Source organism: Kryptolebias marmoratus, linkage group LG12 (assembly GCF_001649575.2).
Source record: "Kryptolebias marmoratus isolate JLee-2015 linkage group LG12, ASM164957v2, whole genome shotgun sequence".
Classification (NCBI taxonomy): Eukaryota; Metazoa; Chordata; class Actinopteri; order Cyprinodontiformes; family Rivulidae; genus Kryptolebias; species Kryptolebias marmoratus.
In genome coordinates, this window is record NC_051441.1 from 1,103,546 (window position 1) to 1,111,694 (window position 8,149).

Below are 8,149 nucleotides of genomic sequence, written 5' to 3' on the forward strand. Positions count from 1 at the left end.
CCCCTCGCTCTCCACCCCTCGCTCCCTGCCCCTCGCTCTCCACCCCTCGCTCCCTGCCCCTCGCTCCCCGCCCACTGCCCCTCAGCTACTACCACACCAATATGAGATATTTTGCTAACAGACACGGGTAAATGTTGAGTTTGTGACTCTCTGACCTGCGATCCCGAAGCTGTACGCCCCGCTGGTGTGCGGCAGGACGTACGGAGGAGGTTCATACTGATCGAACAGCTCCTGCCACTCGGTGAAGTTGTTGTCTCCGAAGAAATAGAGAGTTTCTGCAGGAGATCAGGTGAGGAGGTGAGGAGGAGGTTCTGTTCGGGTAAACACGAGTCCGACAGGAGCAGGAAGACTCACCGCTGCCGAGAGCGTCCGCAGCCTGAGGCTTCAGCAGCTCATCCACGAACTCCTGGAAGGGAACGTCCACTGGGACGGACGGGAGAAAGCAGAGGGTCAGAGGACACCTGAGACACCTGACGTCCCCGGAGCAGGTCCTGGGTTCCACATGTTCTTACCTTTCCTGTACGAGTACGTGTTTGCCGTGCTGAGCCTCACCGTCCGGGAGCTGTACTCCGCCAGCAAACTCCACTTGGAGCACAGAAACCTGAATTTCTACACAAACACAAACAGAACCAGAACCAGAACCAGAACCAGGGTGAGAGTTTCATTCAAATCCATCGACTGACATGATGTATACCAGACAGGCGACTACATGATCACCCGCCTTTCATGGCATATTTAGTTGCTTTTTATTAGATTTACACCAAGAAGAACCATCTTAAAACCAAGAAGAACCTCCTTAAAACCACAAAGAACCACCTTAAACCAAGAAGAACCACTTTAAACAAAGAGGAACCACTTTAAACCAAGAACCACCTGAAAACCAGAATAACCCCCTTAAACCAAATGGAACCACCTTAAATCAAGAAGATCTACCTTAAAACCAAGAAGAACCACCTGAAAACCAGAAAAACCTCCTTAAAGCAGAAGAACCACCTTTAAACCAAGAAAGAACCACCTTAAACCAAGAAAAACCTCCGTAAACCAAGAAGATCCACCTTAAACCAAAGGAACCACCTTAAAACTAAGAAGGGCCACCTTAAAACCACAAAGAACCACCTTTAAATCAAGAAGAACCTACGTAAACCAAGAAGATCCACCTTAAAACCAGAAGAACCTCCTTAAACCAGAAGAACCTGGTCCCTGGTCTCCAGCCCGGCACTCAGCAGCTGGACGTTGGACACCGTGGGTCTGAGAACGTACCGTGTTGTCGGTGAGACCTCTGAGGACGACCGGTCGGCTGAAGGCGTACCTGCAAACAGCAGAAGGAACGTTTTAGTCCCGACAAACCAGCAGCTTCTCTGTTCTCCACCTGAGCAGAACTCGCCGTGAGACTTGTTCCTCCTCGGAGGACCTCCTTCACATCTTCACCTCCGACAGTCTGAAGCTGAAGCTGCTTTTCTCTGTAGTGGTTTTTATTTTGTGCCGTTTTAGCTGTTTAGACATCAGAACCTTCGGGTCGTTCAGGAGACGACTCCATGTTCTCCATCCTTAAGTTCTTTCAGAAACTTTCTCTTTGAAATCTCCTTCAGCTGCTGACTGTTGCTGTTTTCTTTAGCTGCTTTTAGCTTTTAGCTCACGTTCTGCTTCTTTCAGCTCTACCAGCTCTGAGCTCTGATCAGTTTTATGTTTTTATAAAAACAAATTGTTCTTTAAGGTTGAATTTCTCTGATTGTAAAATCAGATTATTTGTTTTTAATGTTTCTGCTAAAAGAATATAAATGTTTGTCAACATTAGTGTTTAATTTTTTACTATTTTCACCTAAAATGGAGCTGAAATGATCTAAAAGTAGCCATATTTTTGTTTTTGTTTGTTGTTGTAGTTCCATGTTTTAAGTTTCTACTTATTTATTGATTGATTATTTCTGTCAGAAGTGTAAATAACTAACAAAGAGTTGAATGTTTTTGGACTGATGAGAAGTGATAATTCTGATTATTGATTATTACAAACCTGTCGATAAAGTCCTGATGAGACAGACTGGATCCGTCCAGAACATCGATGTTGCAGAACCCTTCATCCTCTAACCTGAGGTCTGACGGCAGAGACCTGAAAGCAGACAGAACACCGTGAACCTGAACGCCCCACAGACAGGGAGTCTGTGTTGAACCAGGGTCCGTAAACTCACCATCCTCCTCCGTCTTCAGCTCTCAGGCCGTAAATCAGACACAAAACAACAAACGGAGCAGCTTTGTTTCCCATAAAATCCTCCCAGCGGCGGCTTTAACTCAGCTCAGAGGGACAAACTGTCTGTTTGCGTCTCACACCTCCGACAATCACCGCTGCTTCCTGGCTTCCGGGTTGGGAGCCAATCAGAAGCCTCCACATTAAGCCGGCTGCTGCTGCCTTCACGGCTCGTCGGAAATCTCGCCTCTGAGCAGCTCACTTGTCTGTCCAGCACCGTGCTGTCCTGAAACATTTCTCACTTACTAAATTAAATAAACTTTATTGTTTTCCTGTTTTTTAGTTATTTCTCCGGAGATCTTTTAGCACTTAGCTACTTCAGCTGTTTTAGCCGTTCTTATAACAAAACGTTCAACTCGTTCAGGATGACTTCTGGTTTTTGCTACTTTTATCTTTTTGAATTAAAATAAAAAGGGATTTTGTTTTCTAGTATTGGAGTTAAATTTTTTAGCTTTGCTCATTTTAGCTTTTTAGATGTCATTGTGGTGATTTTAGCTTTAACTACTGTTTAGTTATCTTTAGCTTTTAGTCATGGCTTTGCTACCTTTAGCATTTAGCTACTGTCTTGCTGATTTCACCTTATAGCTACTATTTTGCTGATTTTAGCTTTAGTTACTGTTCTGCTAATGGTAGCTTTTAGCTACCGTTGTGCTTATTTTAGCTTTCAGCTATTTTTACGTTCTTTTAGGTTTTAGCGACAGTGTAGCTTATTTTAGCTTAGCTTTTAACTTTGAGACTTGAGTTCTACCTTCTTTAGCTGTTTTCAGCACTCAGAGCTCACACTGTTTTTACAAAAAATGTTTTCAATTTTTTATTTTAGTTTTAGCTCAGATTTGTGAGCTGAACAGCTTGATTTTTGGTCCGATCCATTTTTTATTTTATTTTATTAATTTAATTTATTTATATTTTTAGGTAAAATGTGATGCAGGAACAGATTCCGCCAGCAGGAGGCAGAGTTGTTCCATTATTTTCAATCTCAGTCAGATAATCACTTAAACCACAGGAGAAAATGACTGTAAAGTGAAAAAAAAGATGTTTATAATATTTACAGGTTAAATTAACAAGGAGAAACTAAAAGAAAATTAATAATTTGAAGCCCTGAATGAATAAAAATAACCTGTGTGATCTCACCTGAACTCACCTGATCTCACCTGAACTCACCTGATCCACCTGATCTCACTGTTTTTAAAAAAGCATGTTTGGAAATCATTAACAGGTGAAAAAACAAAAAAACTTTTTGGCCGTCAGTGATTCAAACTCCATGAAGTCACATCAGTGAAGCACGGCGGTGGCAGCATCATAATGCAGGGGTGTTTTGTGGTCAGAACTGACAGTTTTGTTGTTGTAGAAACAGAAACATGAACCGGTTTCAGTTTGAAGTTTATCTAAAAACAGACAAAACCTAAAACAGCTAGGTGTGTCGTGAACTCACGCGTCAGCTTTTTATTGTTTGTTTCACCAAAACCTTTGACCTTTAAAGAGCCGAATGCGTCAGTTTAATTTAAAAAAAAGGTACAAAACTGGAAAAAACACCCTAAAGTGGCGACTGGTTTGATGAAAGTAAAGCAGAAAAGTGTTTCAGAGTCGAGATGGATCAGAAAATAAAACCCATTATTTAAATTAACTTTATTAATTAATCTCCTCACACCATCACACGTAGCTTCATTCTTCATTTTTTTTTATTTTCATTAATTTTACAGAAAAATCCAACAATAAAGCTTTAAATATTAAGATAATAGGATTTATCCAAGTAAGAGGAGTAAATGTAAACATGTTTCTGTTAAAGGAATTTTCTTTATATATCTTTAAATCAACAGGTAATCACAGTTACAGGTCAAGTTTTAAGAGGTAATATAATAAAGATTCACTGTCCTTCCTCCACGTCTTCACCTCAGTTTATAAACTGATTAAAAAACTCACCATCAGTGCAAATGTTTAACGTTAAAGCTCAGGAACAAAGAAAAACAGAATAGAACAATAAAATAAAAATCCTTCCTGACATTTTTTGTTTTTCAGCAAAATGCCAGAAAAACCTGTTTTTTATTTTATCAGCTTCAAGACAAAATCTGTTGAGTTTGATAGAGAAACTTTCTGTGTTCAGAGGACAAAAAGTGCCAAAATAAGATTTATTTAATTCAAATTTAAATTAGTTTTATACTTTATCCAAAGGATGCACAAACCTTAATAATAATTCTCCTATTGCACTGTTTTTAAAATGTTACAATTTATTTAGAGAGGAAAATAAAAAACATTCAATTTAAATTAAATCAGTACATCATTGACATCCTACAGTTTAATTTGGTCGCTTCTTTGAATTTAATCTTTTCTTTATGCAGATAAAATATGAGTATCAAATAAAATTAGTTTGATTTAAAAGATAATTTAGTATTTTTTCCATTTTAATTTCTATCACAGGAATCCCTGGTAAGTTTTATTGTTTACAATAAATAACAACTAAAGCAACAAAAACCTGAGAGCTGAATGGTTTTGCTAAAATTTGCTGAAGAAGCTGAAACGGATTATTTAAAGCTAAAAGGAGCAAAAAAGTAAATACTAGACAAAAACCTGAAGAAGGTAAACATTTGCTGAAGAGTAAAAGTAGCAAAAGGTTAGCTAAAGCTAAATGTAACAGCTAGCCATGCTAACAGCTAGCCAAGAGTTTAATATTCTGTACTGAATAATTATCGTTTATTAAATGTTTTTTATTTTTACTGGATTTTATTTTACAGTTATTTGGGTTGGACAGGTTGACTTTCAGGATGTCTTCTGTAAAATAAAAGCATGGGACAGGAAGTGGAATTGTTTGAATTTCTGTGCAGAACGTTTGAACATTTGAGGACGGCTGACCCTCAGAGTTTTTACAGATTTTGACTCGAAGCTGATGGTTTAAATTGGCTTCATTAAGAGGCTCAGGAGAGGACAAACAGAGAGAAGACAACGGGCGGGATGGACAGCAGCAGAGGGACGGACAGGGAGACGAAGTGAGCCGCTCCTGTAAGGGACGAGTTCTGGAAGTTGACGAAGCCCGGCTGGTCTCCGGTGACCCGAGCACTGATCCAGGTCTGGTACTCTGAGACCCGGGCGTAGACTCCTGGGAAGTTTGGCTCAGCGCAGCCCCTTCCAAAGCTAACAACTCCAGCCTGGACCCACGTGGTTCCGGTTCTACTGACCAACGGGCCGCCGGAGTCCCCCTGAACACACCAGAAAGGATTTAATACTCAAGAAACAACTCCTGAGGACATAGATCTGTGATGTCCACTCCTGGTCCTGGAGGACCACTATCCTGCAGGTTTTAGATGTTTCTCTGCCCGTTAATCACTCAGTCATCAGATCAGATGAGTCTCAGCACAGAAACATCTAAAACCTGCAGGACCAGGACCAGGACCAGGACCAGGACCAGGACCAGGACCAGGACCAGGACCAGGACACCACTGACATAGATCATCAACAGTTTTATGGTTTTGTGCATCCGGACACAGTAAAAAAGATTTGTTGTATGTGATCTTAAACTGAGATAAAACCAGCCTGAGCTGAACAATGACCCATTCTGTTGTGTATTTATTTAAAAATATCTGAACATAAAGCTGTGAGTAAAAAAACAGCCTTGATCCAGCAGGTTGTAGAACCTCCTCCAGCAGCAGAACTCTCAGAGGTTTCCTGTTTGTCTTTCATGGTTGTGGAGGAGTTGTAGCCCACTCTTCTTTCCAGCGTTGCTTCAGCTCATTGGTTTCTGCTCAGCTCTCTGAGGTTCTGGAGTCTGACTGGATTGTCCTGTTTGGTCCAAGCTTCAGCTGTGGGACAGATGGCCTCACATCTGACTCCAGAATCAGCCCAAACCATCAGCCCTCCACCGCCGTGCTGACAGCTGGGAGGAGCTGTTTGCTGCAGTGCATCATGGGTAAATATCTGTACTTTGGGTTCGTGTCCAAAGGACATTGTTCCAGAAGTCTCGTGGTTCTTCACATATGATGGGTCTAATGAGAAGCTTTTTAAATGGGATGTTTTAATGTGAGCTATTTAAGCACCTGGGAGCAGTTAAGGGTTTAGGTGTCTTGGTGGGGAATCAAACCTGTGACTTTCTGGTCCCAAGATGGCTGCCCTACCAGTGGGCCACAGCCACCTGCAAACTGCACACTGAGGACGAGGGATGACATTCAAACCTTTTCCTGTTGGGACTCACCTGACAGGAGTCTTTCCCTCCCTCAGTCAGACCGGCACAGATCATGTTACTGGTGATCGCGTACGACTGGCTACAGACACGGTTGGACACGACGGGGACGTTCACCTCCTGCAGCATGTCAGGAAGCTGAGCTGGACAAGAGAACAAACAGGTTATTAAGGCCTGAATCCAATAAAGTGTAATAAAAGAAGATGCGATGGGATGATGTCAGGATGGTAGAAATAAAGAACTGAACTGAGGAACAGAATCTCTTTCTCTTTGCAGATTGCTCAAAAATGTCCTTTTTGACCCATCAGAAGCATCACAGCATTGGTACTTACGTTGAGTGCCACTGAGGCTTCCAAAGCCGGTGACCCAGCAGGTCACACCTGCTGTAAAGTTGCTGTCCGCCGCAGCCAGGCAAACAGGCGTGATGTAGTCGGTGAAGTTCACGCTGGAGGTCAGCTTCAGCAGGGCCACGTCGTTGTCATTTGTAGCGCTGCTGTATGCCTCATGCACAATGATCTGGGACACTGTCCTTACAACCTCGTTGGCATTCGGGCCTCCCCGGGTTTGCCGTCCGAGGTAAACCGTCACACCTGAAGTGCTGGAGCTGAGAAAATCGAATGACATGGGGGTTAAAATACTAGGCATACAACATAACATGTATGAAGTTCTAAATGACTGAGCGCCACCTGCATTAAACAGTTACATTACAGGTTCCTTTCAGAAAGACAGAATTTCAGACTCGGAGCTCACCTGGAGAAGCAGTGAGCAGCGCTCAGGACCCACTGGTTGTTGATCAGAGACCCTCCACAGAGAGCGCCTCGGATCTCCAGAGTGGCCTGCCAGGGCCAGGCTCCCGGAGCCGCATCCTCCCCTCCAACGATCCTGGAGTCTCTCTTCGCGTTGAGCGGAGCGATGCCACAAACTGCAGGAACACGTGCACATGTCAAGGCACTGCTTTGGGCTTGAGTTTTAAACACAGCTGAGTAAAAACATACATCTTTGCTGATTCAGATTGTTTGTCAACAAAAAGAGCAGCACAATGATTGACAGGTGAGTTTAAAATAAACCTGCTACAAACACAGCAGGGGCTCTGATTCAGTTTTATTTAACTTTACATGTGTCCACCTGCCTTTATTCTGGCTCTTTTTGTCCGACTACAGTTTGTAAAATTCAGTATCTGTATTGATGTGATGAAAAGGAAAACTTACCACCCAGCTGTGCATCACTTCCTGCAGGAGAAACAGCAAACAGACAGAAGATCAGACATATTCTCACAACGTGCCTTTGAAGAGAACCGAGTGACTTTTCCTGTCCGATGTTTTCGACCTGACGTGTCTCCAGGTGAGGCCTCAGAGGAGGAACTCATGACTTCAGGGAAAAACTTTATCTGGTTTCTAAGAAACCAGCTGAGCTGTCAGACAGCAGATATTCATCTGTCGTCATACAGGAGAAATGTGAAACATCACCGATGTTTGGTTGAAAGGTTCTTCGGTTCTGGTGTCAGAGTTAAGTTCAAACATCTGATTGTTGTTTTTTTTTTTAAACTGACCCACAGAATCAGAATAAACTGGATGATTGAAACACAAACAGCTCAGTGAGATAAAACTGGACTGGATTTATTTGGAAATTAAATCTGAAAACTCCACCTGGACCATAGGAACTCCACCTGAACCATAGGAACTCCACCTGGACCATAGGAACTCCACCTGAACCATAGGAACTCCACCTGGACCATAGGAACT

The 8,149-nt window shown here is 42.4% G+C and overlaps 2 protein-coding genes and 1 long non-coding RNA gene across 4 annotated transcripts in view; all 3 read right to left on the reverse strand.

Annotated features, from left to right (window-relative positions):
- Positions 1 to 2,342, reverse strand: part of jmjd8 (jumonji domain containing 8) — a 5,242-nt gene extending 2,900 nt beyond the window's left edge. The window contains exons 1-6 of one of the 2 annotated variants that reach the window (XM_017428498.3): positions 2,184 to 2,342; positions 2,009 to 2,104; positions 1,261 to 1,309; positions 513 to 609; positions 355 to 423; positions 156 to 275 (exon numbers count right to left, since the gene is read on the reverse strand). In XM_017428498.3, the coding sequence (XP_017283987.1) occupies positions 156 to 275; positions 355 to 423; positions 513 to 609; positions 1,261 to 1,309; positions 2,009 to 2,104; positions 2,184 to 2,257 (505 nt within the window). In that variant the 5' untranslated portion in view covers positions 2,258 to 2,342. The remainder of the gene's footprint in view (positions 1 to 155; positions 276 to 354; positions 424 to 512; positions 610 to 1,260; positions 1,310 to 2,008; positions 2,105 to 2,183) is intronic. The other variant, XM_025008663.2, reaches the window with a different exon arrangement.
- Positions 2,343 to 3,850: 1,508 nt separating this feature from the next.
- LOC108243187 (prostasin-like) overlaps positions 3,851 to 8,149 on the reverse strand; it is an 8,151-nt gene continuing 3,852 nt past the window's right edge. The window contains exons 2-6 of the mRNA XM_017428469.3: positions 7,616 to 7,636; positions 7,158 to 7,329; positions 6,740 to 7,011; positions 6,420 to 6,550; positions 3,851 to 5,430 (exon numbers count right to left, since the gene is read on the reverse strand). Of these exons, the coding sequence (XP_017283958.1) occupies positions 5,149 to 5,430; positions 6,420 to 6,550; positions 6,740 to 7,011; positions 7,158 to 7,329; positions 7,616 to 7,636 (878 nt within the window). The 3' untranslated portion in view covers positions 3,851 to 5,148. The remainder of the gene's footprint in view (positions 5,431 to 6,419; positions 6,551 to 6,739; positions 7,012 to 7,157; positions 7,330 to 7,615; positions 7,637 to 8,149) is intronic.
- LOC119617525 overlaps positions 7,873 to 8,149 on the reverse strand; it is a 3,983-nt gene continuing 3,706 nt past the window's right edge. The window contains exon 2 of the long non-coding RNA XR_005233850.1: positions 7,873 to 8,133. This is a non-coding gene — a long non-coding RNA (uncharacterized LOC119617525). The remainder of the gene's footprint in view (positions 8,134 to 8,149) is intronic.